General features: G+C 42.0%; 1 protein-coding gene across 26 annotated transcripts in view; it reads left to right on the top strand.

Annotated features, from left to right (window-relative positions):
* The window catches only part of cast (calpastatin), a 35,284-nt gene that overhangs the window by 5,686 nt on the left and 8,560 nt on the right, over nucleotides 1–21,038 (top strand). For 3 of the 26 annotated variants that reach the window (XM_076096023.1, XM_076096025.1, XM_076096022.1), the window contains exons 2-11: nucleotides 14,291–14,359; nucleotides 17,505–17,636; nucleotides 18,146–18,283; nucleotides 18,551–18,595; nucleotides 18,679–18,771; nucleotides 18,855–18,935; nucleotides 19,568–19,606; nucleotides 20,436–20,513; nucleotides 20,726–20,797; nucleotides 20,876–21,019. In XM_076096023.1, coding sequence (XP_075952138.1) covers nucleotides 14,291–14,359; nucleotides 17,505–17,636; nucleotides 18,146–18,283; nucleotides 18,551–18,595; nucleotides 18,679–18,771; nucleotides 18,855–18,935; nucleotides 19,568–19,606; nucleotides 20,436–20,513; nucleotides 20,726–20,797; nucleotides 20,876–21,019 — 891 coding nt within the window. Of the gene's footprint in view, nucleotides 1–6,696; nucleotides 6,857–8,827; nucleotides 8,879–14,290; nucleotides 14,360–16,117; nucleotides 16,250–16,573; nucleotides 16,685–17,504; nucleotides 17,637–18,145; nucleotides 18,284–18,550; nucleotides 18,596–18,678; nucleotides 18,772–18,854; nucleotides 18,936–19,567; nucleotides 19,607–20,435; nucleotides 20,514–20,725; nucleotides 20,798–20,875; nucleotides 21,020–21,038 lie in introns of those variants that run through there. The other 23 variants (XM_076096029.1, XM_076096030.1, XM_076096028.1 and 20 more) reach the window with 19 other exon arrangements.

The following is a 21,038-nucleotide window of genomic DNA, read 5'->3' as shown; positions in this document are numbered from 1 at the left end:
AGATGTGTGTGCGTGTATGTCTATTTGTGTCTGCTTGTGCCATTGTATGTGCTGAGCAACTAATCCAAAAGTATCCATGTGTGTTTTGTTTTGTTGATGTAAGTCAGCCTCCAAAGCTACACGTATGAGTACTGCTGTTTGCAGTTGTTGGTCTGTTAGTTGTGTTAGTCCAGTTTGTGCTGTATGTTTAACAAAGGACTTATAGGGGAAACATTCATAGGGAGACTAACTGTCTTGGCTCTAATCCAAGTCAGACCTCTCCCTCTCTCTCTCTCCCTCTCTCTCTCTCTCTGCTGGAATGTGAGGCTTCCGGTCAGCCTGTGCGACATTAGAACCAGAGTGTGAGTTTTGTGGTAGTGAGATATTAAACCAAGGCTTGGACAAGGCCTGCATTGTTTATACCCGTTTCTACAGGTACCATCAACAGGGGAAACGGATAGATTCCTGTTAGTGATGGTTGTTTAAAGAAGATAGGTGTCCTCCCTTTATTTTCACAAAGAAAAAAACATTAAGTTTGGTATTTGTTTGAGTTTGTAGGTCTCGCCCAAATATCATTCTCCTGTGATAATCTGCAGCGGCAGATGGAGCAATATGAAAGGGTGTGTAGCTGGAATAAGTTTAAGTATTTCTTTATTGCACAACTTGGAATTGGATGTCATATCCTGTAACCTCAGTGCCATTACCTTCGTTACATTTTCACGTGTCGTACAGAGAAAGCGACTGTGATATTGACAGGTCTACACTGGCTGTGCTGATGTCAGTACTTTGTTATCAGGGCTCTGTTAGTTTGCTCTGAGTTACTCAATGTGTTAAAGGTTCAAATGTGTCCTGGGATGAGGACTTGGAACAGATTTTTTTTGTTGTTGTGTTTTGGGCTGAAAAATGTTGGCCTCGGGCTGCAACAGTCTGCCTCCCTCCCTCACAACTCTCTTAGACTGACAGGAAATGACCAATGGGAAAACATATCTATGCTGAACATGCAATGTCTACAAATGACAAGTAGATAATGGAGCAAGAAGATAGTCGAGCGGAGTGGATGTTGTACACATCAGTCTTGTCGTTTGACACTTGTGTTTGCATACTGTGGTACAGTTGACAGCTATTTCAACACTGCAGTGGATTTATAAATCATTTCTCATTAACAGAATGCATAACGGCGTTATTCAAAACCTACTGGGAACAATCTTTTTAAAACTGTGGACTGAGCAGTATTTGTAGTAAAACGTCGTTTTTAAAGTCCTTCTCCTCAGTAAAGGCAATACCACAATTCAATTGTTTACCTAAAGCAGCTATAATAGATGTTTTTTTTAGTCACAATACGACAATGTACAAACAATGTGACTGGTGTCACTCGTAGTGATGAACCAACAGAGTTATCTCATGGATCTGGAGCTCTATATTATTTATATTACTGATTTATTGTGATACTTTCATTCACGTGTAAGCAGCATTTTTTTTAAACTACCAGTACTTTATATCGCCTTCTGTTAGGTCTTTACAGATTATGTTTGTAAAATACTATTGGCAATATAAACTAGTAAGTATAGCAGTTAAATAAATGTTGTGGCATAAAAAGCACAATATTCGTCGATGAAACCTGGTGAACTAGAAGTGTAAATTAGCTTTAAATGGAAGTACTCAAGTACAGTACCTCAACATTGCACTAAAGCACAGAGCTTGAGAAAGGTACTGCTTGTTTTTGTTGTCGGCCTACAGCACAAAGTTGGGCTTTCAAGACTCTGCTGACTCATTTGACCAAATGGAAGTCTGACATGGTGCATGTTTACTTTTCCTCTACCAGGAAATGACAAACCAAGTCCCCTCTGTTATACCATGACATAAATCACCAAAGACCACCTGGAGCCTGCCTCCTTTGCAGTTAAGTGATATCATGTCACAAGGTGTCTGGATACTGAAGTTCAAATGTCATAAACAGCCCTTTACTAGAACGCTCTCTGCTATTTGGAGCCACATACGTGCAAAGCTTCTGAATGCGCGCTAAAACAAAATATATAAAGTGTTTCAAATAGGCTAAAGGCAGGAGGCCATCAGCCGTATTGATGAGATGCTTCATTATGTGGCACTCTGTAATAAGCCCTCCGGCTGTGTGTTTGTGCCAGAAAGAGAGGCGGAGCACGTTGTGTACGCATGAGATTAAATACACAGACATTCTTGTTTACACATATCCCGCACAGCTAAATATTATTTGTCCATTTCCAGTTTGATATATTTATAAATGTTGGTGTTCATCTCGATGGCGTGTGTTATTTCCCAGCACTCATTGAGACTTGTCAGATTTCTCACTTCGGTGTCAGTTTGGCTTGAGTGGAGTGCTTTTGTCCTGTCGGTTATATAAAAGTAAATCTGGGAGAGTTTCCAGGCCTCTGGGCTCACCTGAGAATGTGCTTCAGCGACACTTTGTTGTTCAGCACCAAACTCTACTGAGCATTTGTTCTGCTGTCCGTTTACATCTGCCATGCTTGAGGAAAAGCTGGCGTTCTGTTTGTCCCGACAAGTATTAAGTAATGAAGACCCGGCTGCCGGATGCTTACTGGAAAATGTAATGAGATATAATGATTCAGATTCTTGGTATCGCTTCACATAAACACATGAAAGTGGAAAGCTGAAGTTGATGATGACATGTTAGCAAGCTTGTGATTATCATGAGCGAAAATGGCTGACAAGTCTCAACAATATCGTGATCTTATTTACTCTGCAGATGTAAGACATGGGTCCAATCTAAGTAGATAAGTAGAGGAAGGGCCTACTTTTTGTGTTTGTGTTTGGGATGATATGTGGTAGGACAACAAACCAGGGGGAAAGTGCAGTGCTAAATTTAGAGATGGTACGTGGACATGCAGCAGAGCAAAGGACAGCTATAGCTTATGGTAAGGGTGGGGGATATGGATGCACACGAGAAGGAGAGTTTCACAGGGGTCAATGGATTTTTTGTTGTTGTTGTTGTTTGTATTGATGCACTGAAGTCACTGCTCTGTAATCATGTGTTCTAATGGTTAAAAAGAAAGACAAGTTAGCTGCTAAAGAACAGTGTTTTTTAATGAATTGTTGGGATCTGGAAGAGCGTGTTTGGTTATCAGCAAGTATGAAAACGAAATCACTGAAATTAATGAAGTTATTAATTAGTAATTAATTAGTAATAAAGAAGATTAGTAATAACGGGGCACCACCCTGAGATCAGGGACCAATAACCAAACTATAAATAAGGTCTCAAAATTGGTGTTTGCTCAAAATGTCAACAGTCAAAGAACTATTCCACATTAAGAGTGAACAGTGAAGATTGAATTTGAGAATAGGCCACGATATACAGCTATCATCACAATACACATGCACAAAGTAATCACAGACAACTTCAAAAAATACTGATTAAGTCAATAATATTATAAACTAACAACAACTGCTATACAATTACAAGCATACTACCTAAAATCATACAAACAATCACGTAGTGAGGGTGCGTGCGTGCGTGAGTAGGTAGGGGGGGAGAAGCGAGAGAGAAAGAAAACACGAGACTTAACATTGGCGGAAGAGAGAGAAAAACTACCAAAATGGCGGCCGCGATCTCGTAAGTGATCACACCACGCGAGACTACAAAATGGCAGAGGAAAGAGAAAACTACCAAAATGGCAAAGGAGATAGAAAAATATCAAAATGGCGAATGCAATCTTGTATGTGATTATTTAACGCAAAACTACCAAAATGGCGGCGAGGCCACGATTATTTAACGCAGCAATGAGGCACGCAATATAGAGGCCGCGCTTCTATATCCACATGAGATGAGCATAACAGCACAACCTACATGTGCGTGTGTGTACGTGTGTGTGGGTTAGTTTAAACAATAAGGAGAAGGAAAGACACTCAAAGCAAGTATTCTGTATTTAATTCGGGACACGGAGCTTCACTGGTTCGGTGAGCTGCGCAGCGATAAATCTTCCGTATGGCAGCGGGAATTCTTCAGAAGTTATGGGAATTTTCTTCCTTACGACCGGCAAATGTCGACTTGAATAGAAAGAGAGCGGGCGTAGAAGTTATCGTTCTCTTCCTCTGAAGATTCTGTGAATCCTCCTTCTGCAGGTTAAAGTTCAATTAAAATCAGGCTGTTGAACTGCCAGGCAGGCCCAATTCCTTTGTCTCAACCACATGGTGAAGTCTCAACAGAATGCAGCTGTCAAAATGACATTATCCTTGTTCTGATGCTCATGTGTGTTCTCAGGGTTGGATCTGGTGATAGACGGTCAGTGCACAGTTCACCGGCCAGCTCTGATATCTTCTGATCACCTAATCTATGATTGAATGCACCATTAGTCAATAACCTGCACGTTTTTATAATGCATTACCACACAAAGATATGGCACCCTTAACAAAAATGAATAAAGATATTCAAGTCTCAACAAGCTGATCTTCATGCAGTAGTGGCTGCCCACACAATGGGAGAAACACATTGGACAACAACACTGGTGTTTGCTCACTTATGCTCAACAGCGATGCAAAGAATGTGTGATGAGTGCTAAAGCGCTTCTTCGGTGAGTGTTTTTGTGTCGACTATAGCAAGAAATGCCAAACAAATAAAAAACTAAAGTTATTAAAAGAAATATATGTATTCAATTTGAAAAAAAAATATATATAAAAAAAACACACACACATAGATATAAAACAAATAGGCAAAAAATGTAATCTTTCAGAACTTCTTGTTCTCACCTGTCTCTGTATCTATCTATCTATATCTTCCAGTTTTCAAAGTGAAAGTTTTTTTTACTGTGATCTCTTTCCAGCAAAAGTATACAACACCAGTCCTGTGGTTTCCCACAGACTTAGTTTAAGAACCATGAGTCATTACGACCTCCCACTTAGAGTTTTCCTGTGAGCTCCTAGAAACACTATCAGAAGTTCAGATTAGAACCCCCTGATTGGCCAATCCCTCTGGATGGGAGCGTTCGTGGTCTGCTTCAGCTCATTCGTTGTCAACAAAGATGAGTGTTACCAGGGGTTACCAAGTAAGGCATTTGGATCCAGTATGAGCGTGCATAAAACACAGAGTCAAAGACACAAAGGCAGAGGGCGGAGCTGTTAGACAAGGTTTATTTTGATAGGTCCCAAAACAGACACAACTATTTCTGCCAGGGAGGTGCCAGAAATAGTGCAACAAGCAGAGGAGATTTACCTACTTGTCCTTTTTGAAAGATATTTTTCGACAAAAAGAATAAAGTCAGAGGAATTTAGAAACAAGGCCGTTCCTCTCGAGAAGATGATACCAAAAACACATCATGCCATGCTCATTTCTGAGCTCTGTGTATCTTTATTCAAGGTGATAGGCCATCCTTGCCTTGGCAGAAATGCTACCGATGCTTTTTTTTTTTTTTTACAGTAGCTAGAGTTTTGGGTAATATAAACAATAAATGTTTTGCCAAATTCTTTGCTAAACGCACAGCAAATGACACCAAAGAACACTGCATTTAGTTTTTCGTTTTGTCTTTGTTTATTTGCCTTAAAAAGCATTTTACAGCCGAGTGCGGTTTTACTAATCATGGCTAAAAATATAGATTTTGTTCATAAATAACACATTGTTCCTTTGCTTTGCATTTGCTTCACATGGACATGCAGTATTAAAGTGCAGAGTCAAAATACATGTGCCCCACATACAGCACATGCCAGTCTTGTGTACATTCAGCATAACACAACAGACCGATATACGTTGACACAGCAGTTTCCGATGTCATTCATACAATCCTCCATTAATTTTCATCCAAGTGCTATGAGTATTTTGCACACATGGGGGTGCTGTTCTCCAAAGTCCTTTTAACATGTTTGACATGTTTAGTGGTGAGGAGAGCTTTATCTGAGAAATAGTGAAACGTCTTTAAGCGGTCCAAACGATCAACTAATCAATGCTGAAGGTGTGCGTGTGCTTAGAGGGGAAAGGTTGCACGACAATGTTTTTTCATCGATGTTTTTTCATCAAACTTCTAACTTTTGGCTGCTGTCCAGGAGCTGTGTTTCCTGTCCGTTCTGTTGTCCAGGGACTACTTTGAAGAGCTGTGAAAGCCTGAGAGAACATGCCTGAGCTTGTATTGGTGGTCACCTCGTTTACGGTGTCTTAAGTCCAATTGTGTCTTTCTTAAATTTACAGTTTTTCTTTTTCTCTGCTCTGGCTGTCTTCGGGGTTTGGTCTGGACTACATGTGATGTGATCCCCCTCCCTCTCTTCTTGTCTTTGCAACCACACACACACACACACACACACTGTCTCTGTTGTTCCAGTGGCTCTGCACTCTAGATTCCTAAGCAGTGAGTCTCTCAGACACACCCAGACTCTGCCAACAGCACTGCTGCAGAAAATTCACTTCTACCTCTTCACTGCTTCATTCCTCAACTCTGCCTCGACGATAATTGCTCCTGCAAATATCTTGATCTAGGCCACCGTGTCTGTTATCGAACTGCAACATCCCTCCTCTCAAAACCCGCCCTGACCCAGCCCAAAGTTTAAAGCAGATTTATTTCTTTTTCCTGCCAGGCAGCGCGCATTGGGCGGGTCTTTTTGTGTCCGACTGTCCAATCTGACTGAGCCTGCTCTGCTGCTTTGTGGCTGAGGAGGTGGAGCCAGAGCAGCACAGGCTTGTTGTGCCGTTTCCATGAAGGCGGAGCAGCAAGTTTTTCACCAGCTGGGCGTGTGCGTGTGTCTTTATGTGTGTTTACATGTGTGTGTGTGTGTGTTTGTTTGCATGCGTGTCTGCTTGACATAAAGGGTTTCCGCACCGGGAATTTAAGGCGAACCAGCCTCAAGAGAGCATCTTGGTAGTATACACAGCAGCATAGGAAACACACTCACAATCAAACTTATGGTACGTATATCTGGACAGCATTTCCTCTCTCTTTTGTAAATGTCTGTGTGTGGCAGGGCTTCCTGTCTGACTGATAGCTCTCGAGTCTTTTTGACGACTGTGGCATTTAACAGCCGTTTGTGGTGATCCAAGTTTGCTTTTTTTTTCGCCTGTCAAGTCAAGTAAAGTTGGCAGAAGACTGAAGACTACTGTGTTCGTGTTACTGGTAGTTTTATGGACCCCGAGAGCAGTAGTCGTCAAGGAAACAACAAAAATAAACAGTAAATAATGATCTGAGGGATAATGCACTAATGTGTGATGATAATTAATATTTCATCAGGGTCTAACAACAGCTCCTAATGTGGCTTCAAACAACGTTCTCTAACAGTATCCAGACTACTGTAAGCCAGGGTTTGTTGCTTACTGTGTATATAAAACAAGTATGAGTCAGACTGCGCATGATGGACAAATATAGAACAGCGAAATAGATCAATGCTTGTGCTTCTCCTCTCGGTTTTCAGTTGCAACATGTTCGATTGAAGTAAAAGGCTGATAAACAAACCAAAAAATACCAGAGAGAAGAAACATATCGCTCAGAATGAAGCAGAGTACAGTTTGACAAACGAGTATCTGAAACCAGTACGGTGCTGTACGTGCCATTGTGTTTTTGCTCTTGGCTCCCTTTGATGGGACTGTAGTCCATTAACAGTACAATGTCAGCACAGGTAGCCCATTAGAGTAGGTTTGACTAATGACATCACTCTTGAGTTTACCCAGCTGTCTGTTTGCTCTCAATCTTCCCCACTTGCATTAATGTCCATCCTCATGTCGGACAACAGCAGTTGTCTTCCTCTGTCCATTTACAAGTCTGCTCCACATTCTTTCCTTATTACACTGACCGGACATTTCCACCTCTGAGCCGAGGTGATCCGCGTGATCACCGCTGACCATTTAGACAAGTTGCCGCTGAAGTCGTAGCATAAGCTTAAGGAGCTGCTTCCAGCCGCATTCACATGTGCGTGTCAGTGGTTTGGCGGGTGGGGCCCAGCATTAGTCATGAGTTTTCATTACAGGCATACAAGCCACTGCTTCAATGGCTGTTCTTGGGTAAGGCCTGTATATACGGCATTGTTTCTTCGCTTCTGACAGAACAAAAACATTGTGAGTTATGTGCGTCACGCAGCGAGTAGGTCCAGGACGGTGTGAGGTTGATCGTATGTGCCCGGCAGTGTACCCATCTAAAACAGGACCAGGACTCGCACAGCAAACCTCGAGCACATCGACAGTTTCCGTCTGAGATGATGTTTCAAACTGAATGGGTGCCAGTTTGAAATGAGCAGGGGTCTCAAATGGCACTCTTCTGCCATCACCTACGCTCTAAAATCTTGCGTCTATTTTGATCGCACTCGCCACATCTCTCCCAGAATGACCATGATGTTCATATCGGTGTCCTGTTCCCGACGACGTCAGTCAGTGTTGTCCTCACAGTTTACTGCTAAAGTAGCTAGCGCTCTGTGACTCTGTCTATTTGCATGCAGCAGAGTGTGTTGAGTGCATGTGTGTGTCAGGTGTCTTACCACAGGAGATATTCTCAAGCACCAACCTGAGTGCCCTCCAATAAAGTGGGCTTTGATTTGTCGGATTTTTAAAAAAAAGGTGCCTGTGTGGCCTCTCGGCTTATGGTGAACAGGTTCCTGCTGCTATGACAATACCAGCACAGTTTGCTGTGTTGGTATTGAGTCAGAGTCACAGAGTCACAGTTAAAACAAATGACACCTTGCTGCTTCATTGTTGGTCTGTATGAGCCTCTAACCTGGTGACTTGTTATGTCATTGATTGAGAATATATATCGAGCTCTCTGTGCATCTATGTTTGAATGTATTCAGATCTATCACAGTGTTTAAGTCTATAACGTCACTGATTCACAGTCTATTTGTCTGTCAGCTGTGAGCTTCTCTTTAACAGCTGTTTACTTGTCCCTTTATAAAACAGATACATGGCAACTATCGGCCCCTTCCCTTACCTCGACAAAATTTCTACCAGGTACAGCTGCGTGAAATGTCTACCGTCTGCACACTTTTATTTTGTCCGTGTACAGGGCTGGACAGAATAACATGAACACCTCATTATACTGTGTGACAAAGTGACAACGCGATCGACAGTATTGAATTAATTGTCTCGATGTCAACGGAAATGTAATCGCCTCATAAAGGTAGAATTTGCTGCAGGATTGTAAGGTGTTCCTGTTACTTTGTCCACCCCATGTATGGCCTCATCTTTGCTGTGTGTGCAAAAGTCAAAATCACATACTACTTTAGGTCAGTTTCTGTTCCCCAATGTGGGTTCTTTGGTTTTTGTGAGCTAATGATGATTATAAATGCTAAATGATTTTCTGTCGAAATTCAAAGGTCAGTTCGTATTTGTTAAAATAATTATTAACTAAATTTGATCCCTTTTTTTGATTTCATCACAACATCATGTTTATTTTATCCGATTCACCAACGTACGCTACAGCTAGCAGTGCAGCTACTGCATGGCTAGGCCTCTTTGGTGGTTATCAAACCTCATCACTTTCCTGGTACAAACCTAAATGTGTCAGTAGAAGCAAGGGTCGAAAAACAGCAAGTAGAGAAAACATATATTGATTTATTGGAGAGTTTTCTTGTGTTGTTTACTTCTGTGAACAAATTTTCCTTTATTTAAATCAAAATGTTTTATTTAGTGATTGTTTGTTTTGATACATCATTTAACATTTGATAAGAACTTTGGCTTCTTTAGTTCAATGAAAACAGGATCTTTTAGAAAAGCACTTTTTATCCCTCAAATTAAGGTCGTCGTTTTGTTATCTGTACCTAAATTCAGATATTGCATCGGCAACTGATTCCTACCCTTTGCTCTTTGGAGCTGTCGTTGTGAAATAGTAATGAAACATTGTTTCTGTTGTTGCTAGAATATGGAGTTCATATGTTACCGTGAATAGATACTCATTCACCTCAGAATATAGGTAGAAAACTCGAGGAACATGTTTCAGCTTTTCTGGAAAATCAAAAACTCTGCAAAACATAATGTTACAGAGCAGCAGTAACATAATGTGTAAGGCATGTGCCAAAAGCAGCTTGAGCTGCATGTGTTTGTGTTGTGTCGGTGGATATACAGTCTGTTATCTATAAGCAGAGAGCAGTCCGCATGAGGAATGTAAGAATGCTGCTGTTTCGATTCACAGCAGACAGAAAGCTTGATAAGCGTCTGGGTGGGTCTCAGGGGACCTCAGAGAGTTTAACTTTCGACATACGCCTGAAACTCATCGACGAGTTAAGGAGTAGATAATAAATACTTAACTAAAACACAATCCACAATATAATGTTTTTGCTTGTTGTTACCCATGATAATAACCTGTAGTCTGTAGAGAAAAGGCCCTAATTTAAGAATGCCAGCAAGATGATATGACCTTATATTTCAGTCCAGGGAAGAGAACAAAGTGCTTCACTCTTTGGCATGTTAATGCGTTATTGATAATTGTATTTATCATAATCCAATACTGACAAATTGTCTTGTAAACATGCTACGTAGGGCCCCTCCTGTCATTGTTTCCCTTAATGGATCCTGAATGAAATGAGCAGCCTGTTTGTTTGCCGGATGGAAAAGTATCTTGGCGGTTCACTGTATGTGCTGCCTAACCTGTCTTTGTTAACTTGCATGTGTCAAACACAGTGAAGGCAGGGCTGATGGGTGACTTATGCAATGGTTCTGATGTCAGACCGAGCCTCGAGGGGAGACTCTTTTGTGAGTGTACGGTGTCACAGCATAGATCTCCTCACTGATGTGGATGCTAATGGACGTGGATGCTAACTTGTGTATAGTAATGCTGTACATGTGTTTGATCTGCCCTCTAGGAAGTGAGCATAACTTATTGAATACGTATGAGGGGTCAAAGAGCAAAAAGCGCTGTCGCATTGAGATCACCAAATAAACGCACTCCTTCATGGTTTTTGTCTTGAACTTTTTGGACTGCTTTATTATGACAAAAAGACAAATTAGTCACCAAATCTTCTTGCCCAACTTCCTTTAATTTCAACAGACACATTTAGAATATGTGGCGAGTTCCACATTTAGTTTGGATATGGTCTTTGAGAGCTTTGGGTTTGCCAAGTCTGTAAGGGAAAGTATAGAGCACGGTTATGATGTCATTCGTTTGCTCACTGAGACAAGATGCGTTTTGTTTCCGATGAGACATCATGTTTTAGACAAGAAGGTGACACACTGCAGTGACCACAATCCCTTTCATCAAATGAAATTACTCTTCATTGTAACCTTGCTAAAACCCCCTGTTTCCAGTCTTTATGCTAAGCTAACCAGCTGTGGCTTCATATTTACCGTGTAGACATGAGAGTGGTATCAATCATCTCATCTAACTCATAACAAGAAAGTGATTAGGAAAGCAGCATTTCCTAAAATGTCGCGCTATTGCTTCAAATCACATCGATAAAGAGGCTTTTTATAGAAACGCATGTTTATATAATCAATATCAAGCTAGGGTGGGTTATGTATGTTTTATTATAGTTTTTGAAATTCTCGCTAGGTCAGTCACACAATGAACTCTCTGACAAAAAACAAACAAACTGGTATCTGTGGCTGTCTACCTAACTACCTGCTGACCTAATCACACTCTGCATGTGCACTCATTTTGCGTCACCGGAGTTTTCCACCAGCTGCTAACGTGACACCTGCGAGTAACAAACAAACAACCATTTTGGTGTTACTACCCGGCTCTTCCTTTCTTGGCATTCCACACATGCTGACATCACTGATTACTGACTCTCCATGTTTGTTTAGTTTATGAATTCTTTAAATAAATGTGATTATCTATTACTTTTGTCTTTGGAGGGAGGCCTGAAGGAACAGCTGTCAGTGTTGCCGACTTAGCTACTTTCTTGCTAGATTTAGGGACTTTCGGAGCTAGTGCTGCGAGCTGCTTTCATCGGAAAGGAGTTGTCAACACTGGGCTGGGTTTTTCGGTTGGAAGATTTCTAAAAACCCTTGCTGGTTTCTCCAAAGTTACCTGCCTCAGCTTTAATGTATTGATACCGAAATGCAGGCTAGTTACCACCAGTATCAAAATGTGAGCATTACCCAGGACTATTGTGATCACAGTGTTCCAATGAGGGACTTTCAAACTTCAGCACAATTCAAAACATTTCTAACATTAGTCTCATCATTTTGTAATAAAAAATATCTTAGCTGGTGGATTTCTGTGTCACGTGCAAGTTCAACCTGCAGAATCATATGACGCATCATGCATTACCACCCAGCATGCAGCTCAACTCTGCTTCCTTTTTTCAGTTGTTAAAGATTTTTTTGTGGGTCACCTAGCTACAATCAACATGTCCTGCAGTAAGAGGAGCAACATGACTTCCCCTGTGTCGGGGGGGGGGGGGGGGGGGGGCTGCTTGTGATCTTTGTCCCACTTCCTCCCTCTAAACATTATGTTAGACTCTTCTAAAAGTCAGTTAATTCATAATTATTTATAAACAGAAAAATATGTCAAGAGAGGAAAAAGGAAGTACCGTATTTTCCGCACTATAAGGCGCACTTAAAAGCCTTTCATTTTCTCAAAAAACGACAGTGCACCTTGTAATCCGGAGCGCCTTATATATGGATCAATTGGTTAATTGGTTGATCCATACTGGTTGTACACGGCGCTCTGTCAAAATGTTTCAGTACGACTGGTAAACTACAAAGCCGCACCGCGGTAAACACCGGTACTGTGCTTACTCCTAGTCCAACACCACTTGTGTGTATAAAGACCCCAAAATGGCACCTTTCAAGAGACACGCTTACGACGCTGAGTTCAAACTCAAGGCTGTCAGCTACGCAGCCGAACATGGGAATAGAGCAGCAGCGAGAGAATTCAACATTAATGAATCAATGGTACGGAAGTGGAGGAAGCAAGAAGATGACCTGTGCCAAGTAAAGAAGACTAAAAAGAGTTTCCGAGGGAACAAAGCGAGATGGCCACAGTTAGAGGACAAACTCGAAGAGTTATATTCTATGCGCCTTATAATCCGGTGCGCCCTATATATAAAAACAGTTCTAAAATAGGCCATTCATTGAAGGTGCGCCTTATAATCCGGTGCGCTTTATAGTGCGGAAAATACGGTAGTATACGACAGGTAAGGGGTTAATATTATTTATTTGCATCATCTCAATGGTTTAACACTCTTACAACTAAATGCATCATTGTAAAAGGTCTAAAGGTAAGAAAACATATTTTATTTCAAGAAACATTTGAGCCACAAACTGCCCTATAGTTGAGTAAACACACAAACCCTGAGCAGGGTTGTGACCTTATACCACCAGCGTGTGAGGCAATCACTGACTGAGATGCAATCATTTCAACATTAGAAGTCTCAGATTGCGGATGGCTGAGGGTAGTGCAATTCACGATGCACTCTGTCTCTCTGTGTTGCTGTGTCTCTTCCCGTTTGTTGTTCATCTGTGTTTCCGTTCACTCACTGTAGTCATTCACATACATGCAGCCTTTACCCTCCATCCTGCCAGCTCAGTGTAACTGTTAAACACAGCTGGCTTGACGGGTTAACTCACTCAGAGGCTTACGGATGCGTTCACAGGTATATGATAATGATAATTGCTCGACATAGTTTTTTTGTCACAGAACCCTATGGCACCATTCAAGAATACTGTAAATAATACATTTGTATTAAGCAAGCCCACACAATGATGTGTAGCATGTACAGTAAGTTACAGGATGTTTTACAGTGCAGTGACAAATATCCAAATCTCACAACCTTGGATAATTCACATGAACAGACGGAAAAGCAGAGTAACTGGCTTGGTTAGCACAAGCCAGTGACATGTGATGACTGCAGCGCAGACATCCCTGCCATGTACGTGTATGTGTGGGAAATGGCTGCATTTGATTGGCCCAGCAAAGGGCCGTCATCGTTGGGTGTCTTTGAAGACTGATGTGAATTATCGCTGTGTTAATTTCACATTGTGCGACGTCGGCTGAAGACCAACTTGTGAATCCTACTTTTTTTTCGCCACTGTTGTCGGTTGCTGGGGTGACCGCTGCTGTCAAACAACAGTCACACCCTTCAGTCTGGAATGTAGGGCTTGAATCAACCACCGCTGACAGCAGCATGATGGCTGGATTTGTGGGCAGTGTGATAGATCTGAACCTCTGTCTCTCAGTCCTTTCCCGTCCTTCTCTTTAAAGATGCAGAAACTGTGATGAAAGGTGTTTCAGCGTGTTTTCCCTCTTCATCCGCAAATGACCTGCGATGGAATATTTAGCTTTTCAACAGCTGTTGGCTATTGTGAAACCGAGACGTTGCTCGTTGTGAATCTTGAATTGATTTTGATGGTTTCATGTTTGATTTTTCATTGTACGTAATGAATAACGTTTCTCTTTGTCTCTCTCCCTTTTCTCTCCAGTCGCAGCCTAGCCAGGCCACACCCAAACCGGCAGCTCAGGCCTCCACTGTGAAACCTGCACTGTTCGAGGTATCAAACATTCCTCCTCTGCCCTTTAACCTCATCTTGCCCCGCCTCTCTGAACAAAGGACGTTGACAAATGTGTTTCCACAATCAGTGGATTGTTGTCTGACCTCTGACCTGCTCGTTACCTGGACTATGTGTAGTAATGTGACTTCTTTCCCTCCCCAGCTTCATGTTTTTACTAGTTTTAAGTAGAGCGAGGTAATAGGTTTAGCTGCTTCCTCAGAGCAGTAGCACACATAAAACAGAACATTCAAGCACAAGAGAGGTTACACCTAGTTTCCCCACTGGGACCCAGTTTAACTCTTTAATGCTGCTCTCAAACAATGCATCAAAGTGGTTTTCCCCTCAGGTTCAGTTTCATGTGTTGTTGTTGGAGTCATTTTCCCATGTTAGTTCTGAAATGTTCGTTTGAATAGAACTTTAGGAAGCGGACACGCTAAAGTACTCTACCTGTAAGTTCACCAGGAACTCAGGAATGGTGACTATAAAACAACTATACTGTGATACATTTTTGCATGTTTTTAGGATCTGAGTTCTTTTTAACATATCAGCATGATGTCTGTTGCTGGAAAACTGTATTAAGTTTTAGGTATAAGCTGCATTTTATCTGTCCAGAGAAGACAACAACAGGGTGACCAGGGTCAAAACTGAAAGTCTATTTATGACTAGTTTGTGTCTTCAACGTCATTGTGTCTGTACAACACGGGGCTTTCACTGAGTCCATTGCTGAACTGCCTTTGAGTATTCAAAGTCAGACAGTGTTTTGACAGGACAACTCGGCCTTCAACAACTGGGCTTTGTCATCCTCTATTTTGGTGCCCGGCTTGTAGAGAAAAGCTTTGGTGGGATAGTTGAACTTTCAAAGTTGTGGCTGTGTGCAGAAAGGGGCTGCACCAGTATTTTAAAATAGTATAATGTGAGACATTGTCATGTTTTAAACTTACCAAGTTATTTATAGACTCGGCTTGTATTACTCAGCCATTAACCTTTAGCTTTAAGAGACTCTTGTTAGCAGCTGACCTTTTGCCCCTTTTCACACCGCTCGGGTGATTTTGACAGAGTGGGGCACAGTTGCTCGTTCATCAGTGGCAGTAGTTCAATGTACAGTCTGGGGATCCATTAGTCTGACTTGTTCAGTCCTGATACCGATGGCAATACCCGGGCTACCAATACCAGTGTTAATTAATAACTAATTATTAACTAATTAATAAGCTGTATGCCTCACTTTGTGGAAGTGACTGGGATCATTCTTTTATTTGTAAGATGACGTCAGACTTGACTTAAACATTCCCACTTCCGATTTTGACAGGAAGTTAAACGTCAAAGTATCAGAGCTCTTCCTTGTTGCTGAAAAGCAAAAAGTCAATTTCCAAAACCACTAGATCCTACATTTCCTTCCTTCCTACCTGCAAACACCCACTTATTTCAAACACAAAGCCCCTGGCTTTTAACACAGTCTTTGAGTTATACATTTGTAGTGTACAAGCCCCCGTCATGTTAATGTCATCAGGATCATTTTCTTAGCTCCCTCCAGAGCCACAGAAGACATTCTACATCTGTTATCACAGGCTGAGTGGTACAAGTAAAGTAACATGTGTGTGTAAAATCTGTGGATCGCCACTTTAAAAAACTGATTTAATTTAGTCACGGAACAGTAAATGCATCAACAACTGCCACACACAAGCATATTTGGTCAATGCAAGCTTCCAATGAGCTCCAATAGAGGACATAATCGACTTTTCCTCACCCGGTGCGTTGCAGAAGGCATCATCAGGATCCGCCATGGCTACAAAGCCTGGGGTGTTTACGGCAGCAGCAGGCGGAGCCACACAAAGTGGCGTCACAGCAGGAGGAAGTGCTTCAATTGGGAACGCAGAAAAAGCCAAACCAGAGGTAGTCGGACTCTGGATGCCTAATAAAAGTGGAAGGGGGCTTTTGGCTGTTTGGTGTGACGTAACTTGAACCACTGCTTCCCTCCACACTCTGAGCGTGCGTTCGTCGTGACGCAGCTCGCCTCCCTTCTTCACCGGCTTCATCTTGTTTTCATCTTTGCAAAACATTGTGTACCTCCTCTGTATGCGGTGGCTCTCTGGCTCGGCCACCCAAACATCTTGACCTTTCAGAAGCTCAACACCTGTATCACATTAATGAACCTTCATGTCATCCCGCTCATGTCATCTTTCTCATGACTTTTAACACGTGCTCCTTGGTTTGTAGACTAACACTGCGCCGACAGCTGCTACTGTTATTGACATGTCGTCAGCTGGGGCTACCTTTGTTGACATGACATCAGCTGGGCCGAGGGGCTTTCCTAAAGAGATGTCAAAGGTAACAGTGGTCTCTTGTCGAAAGCGCTGCTCAGCGGTTTTCCTTGATATTCACATTACTGCTGATCATTTTACTGAAATTTTGATTGATTTTCTAGCAACCGGGCAGCATGCAACCACTTGTGTATTCGATGAGCCTTACTTTTTATTGAGGCCGTGTTGCTGTCAGGTTGTAATGTCTTGTGATAAGAGGACTTGTTGGTCGAGCCATGTGCTTGTGGGAAACTCCAACATACACAATGTGTGTGTTAGCTGCCCAAGAGCAGCCTTTCTGAATTCACATGATCTTTTCCACCACATTTTGCTTATTGTTACAGTATTTCTCTTTTGGATTCATTTTAGGTTTTTAGATTTAATTTTCTAATTGCATAACTGGTGAAGCTGCTAAGCAGCCGACTCTAACATTTTTAGATACAGTATGAGGGCTTCATGAACACACCAAACATCCTCTGCTTGCTTGCTCAAGGCTCTTGTTAGCAGCCTGGGAGGCAGAAAATCACTTTACTGGGTTTGTAAAATGGTCAGCAGTACTGTAAAATATACAAAGCTTTGTTTTTCACTTGGTTAAAGAAGACTAATTTAACAACTACACTGATCAGTGGTCAGATTATTCTCACACATTCGAAACATGTATTCTTGCTCGAGTTGAACTGCAGTGGCAGATCTCACCAGAGATCATTGTGAATTTTCTCCTGCTCTGCTTTCACAAACACTGCTCAGATATTGTCCACATCTCTTGTCAATATGTTTACTGGATTTAGAAGCGCTGTGAATCTCTCATCCTTGTGTTTTTGACTAATTATTTGGCTACATGTTCGTAGACTGCTGGTGTCTCCCAAATCAAAGCCTCAGCCACAGTTCCTTCTGCTGTTGCTGGAGTGGCTGCAGCCGCTGGCATCGCAGCGACCACTGCTGTGACCAAACCTAAAGAGTCGCCCAAAGGCACAGCCAAGGTAGGCTCGACTACTACGGGCTTCTCGGACTCTTTATGATGACTCCCTCGAGGTGTACTTTTCGAGGCTTTCTTTCTTCAACATCTTTCTTTGAGTCTTTTTCTGACTTTCTTTACCTGAGAAACCTCAGATTCTTGCTTTGAACATTGCTCGCTTTGGGAGTTTCTTTTCTACTTTGGCGTCGACCAGTCGGGAAAGTCACTGTTGTTCTTTACTCTACAACCCTTTGCTCAGCATTCCTACGCTTGTTATTGTATTTGCAAATGGTGCGCACCCGTCCACTTGCAACACCACACTTGCAGAGGAGAGGCCTTCAGGTTGTTGGTTTGTCTTCTCGCTCTAGTTTCGTTCCACAACTTCTAAACTAATGTCTGTCATCAAATTGGTGGAGGATTTATTTCTACTGGAGTTTCTTTGGGTATATTACTGATTGTGTGCATGTACAGCAGATCTGTAATTTTACTAGACTTGATGTACTTGGCCTATAATAGAATCACATTGTATTTTAGAGTGCCACTGCCACCACAACAGTCAGAGCTGATGTGCATAAAGTTGACCCTGCTAAATCCTCAAAGCCAGTTGCCACTGCTGCGGCTGGAAATGTGTCTGTGCAGGGGAAGACAGAAGCTAAACCGACACAAACGAAGGTAGACCATCTTGAAACCATTAAGGGTGGAGGCTGTCTGCTACTGGTGTATTTCCTGTGCCTAGAATATTAATGGATATGTTGCATTGGATATTGTTATTGTGCTCTTACTGAATAGACCACTACTGTGCCAGTAAAAGTGAGGTTTGGCCGGGGGCACATTGATCAATTTGCAATCAAGTAGTGCAGTTTGTTGACACTAACAATGTAAGTGTGTTGTCTGCATGTTGTCGAGGTCTTGTGTACTGATTCTGGATCTGTGTCGCAGGTTCAGATGGAGGTTCCTCCTGCAGCAGCTAAAGGGGTCAAAGAGGTAAATACTTAGTGAAGCGGTATGAGTTTCCTTTGAAAAGCATGTTGCTTGCTACAGTGTGCTGAGTTGTGTTGCATGCGCAGGTGGATCCATTCGATGCCCTCGCCAGCATACTGCCATCCGTTGACGATATTGCACCCCGACAGCCTGTGTACACAGGGCCAGAGGTCACAGAGGTACAGCACGCATGTGTGTCTGTATTTAAACTGAGCTGCAGCATGAATCCGCTGTGAGTAACTGTGTGTCGCATGTGTCACAGCTTAACATCACCTCTGAGAAGGGTCAAAAGTCTGGAGAAAGAGACAGCACGCTGCCTCCAGGCTACAGATTTGAGGATATGGTCAGTTCACCCCTTCTCTTAATCACTTCTTCACTAATTAGCTTTGACAACCGCTACCAGAATGTGCTTTTTGTTCCATTGACTGACCTCACTGTCGCATGTTTAATACAGGGACTAATTTGTCGGTAGGAAGTCGTTGCTATGAACATTTTTCAATGCTGTAAACACCATAAACAAAACAAAACTTCACCTCCGTTGTATCGGGGCGGAGATGGCTGAGTGTCAAATTTCATATGTTTTTGGTACCTAACAAAATATATCTTCAGCATTTAATATAAAATCTGGCAAGTACCAAAAGCTGGCATCAATAGCCACTTTCATGATCTGGTTTATTCTCATTCTTTGATCAGATAGTTTCAGTTTTAAATCAAATTTCTATTTTTCTAATTGTATTATTTTATTTAGTCAAAGTTGTTTATAGAATCTCAGGTATCATATTGGCACAGATATTGTTTAAAGACTATAAAACTATCTGTATGGCCAGATACCACTAGGGGGAAATGAGAGGATTTGGGGGATATTTTTGTAATTGGTGTGACCTCAGCCTTTGAGGCAGTATTTGCTGACTCCCTAAATATCTTCAGCATTTGATCTTTTTTCTTACAATCTAAAATGAATCTGTTTTGTTTTAGGGTCCAGTTCCTGCAGCTGTTAAACCCGAGGACGTTCCGGTAAGTGAACCTTTACAACTCCCATTCATTAGAGTCACAACCTCCTGCATTGTGCTTATTTTCTCCTTAAAGTCACTGAATAAACTTTTTCCAACAAATGAGCATTGACTCACATTACACACACATTCAGGAAGCACTGTTTCCACTAAACGATCTCCTGAGTCCTCTAGAGTAGGGAATGTTGCATTACACTGGCGGGTGTTGTCTCGGAAAAGAGCACAGCATCGAGCTCGTTGGCTCTTGTCTGACCAAACCCAATCCAAACACGCAGAACCACATAGGCACACACCCGCTCTCTCTCACACACACACATCTACTTTGATATCCACCCATTTGTAGGTAACCACATAGGTTACTATATTCTCACCCTCAACACACCCACATTTGCATCATAGCTTACTCCCACTTTGTTATTTTGTCATGCAAGAGGCTTCTCTAGCTCTGTGTCTCATGATCCCTTTTCACCCAGGCACTTTCCTGCAGTGTGAGTTTGGATGTTGATCATGCTTTCGAGTGTGAGAGTGTTTTTGAGGTTTTTATGTGTCAAAATTGTATTTTAAGGGAGTTTATTTTTGTCTCCATGGAATGTGAAGGGTGTGTCTGTACTTTTCCTTCATTGTCGGTAGGTTCAGTCTGGTTTGCACTATTTTGCACATTTGTTTGCCTTTGACTTGGCCAGGCGTGCCCCCTAGTGGAGAATCATGTGGCTGTTATGAAACATAATTTGGAGTAATTCTTCCTAAATTAATTATTCATTTAAAAACATCTAATCTTGTCTAGATGTTGTGTTGTTATCTGGTGGTGATGTGTGCTCTGTCTTTCATCTCAGAAACCAATGAGCACCGGCGAGGCCCTGGATTCTCTTTCAGATGCATTCATGGGTCCAGCTGCACCCAAGAAGCAAGAGGTCAGACTCTTCAAGCATGTAGCACCATTACACCCCATGTGCTCTTTTGACAAAAGTCCACACTAAAAATTCCCAGTTTGGCATGTCTGTTGTAGACAGAATGCGCCCTGAATATACACATACGTTCTTGCATGAAATCAAAGGCAGAGTTTTGTGCTTTTTTAGCAGTCTAACAAATTCCCATCTGGTATTTTTTCTTATGAAATATGTAGAAAATGGAATGTGTCGACAGCGTCAGCGCCTCATCAGCTGGCCCTGCTAACTTTGCTCCACCTCCTGTAAAGGTAAAGTAAAATAAACTTTGAAGTCTCTGACTGAAGGAGCTTAGCATTTCACTGTCTAATGTCGTGTCTCTGGTGCAGAAACCTCAAACCCCTGCAAAAGTTTCCCCAGTGGCTGTGTGTCCTCCAGCTGATATAAAACCCAAGATGCAGAAAGTCTCGGCTGATTTCTCTCTGATGTCTGCACTGGATACCAAAGTGGACACCAAGCCCAAGACTGACGGGGTAGGAGCTGAAGTGGACA

This window comes from Anarhichas minor, unplaced genomic scaffold (genome assembly GCF_050575085.1).
Source record: "Anarhichas minor isolate MPS153535 unplaced genomic scaffold, ASM5057508v1 ptg000021l, whole genome shotgun sequence".
Classification (NCBI taxonomy): domain Eukaryota; kingdom Metazoa; phylum Chordata; class Actinopteri; order Perciformes; family Anarhichadidae; genus Anarhichas; species Anarhichas minor.
This window is presented reverse-complemented; position numbering and strand designations above follow the sequence as displayed.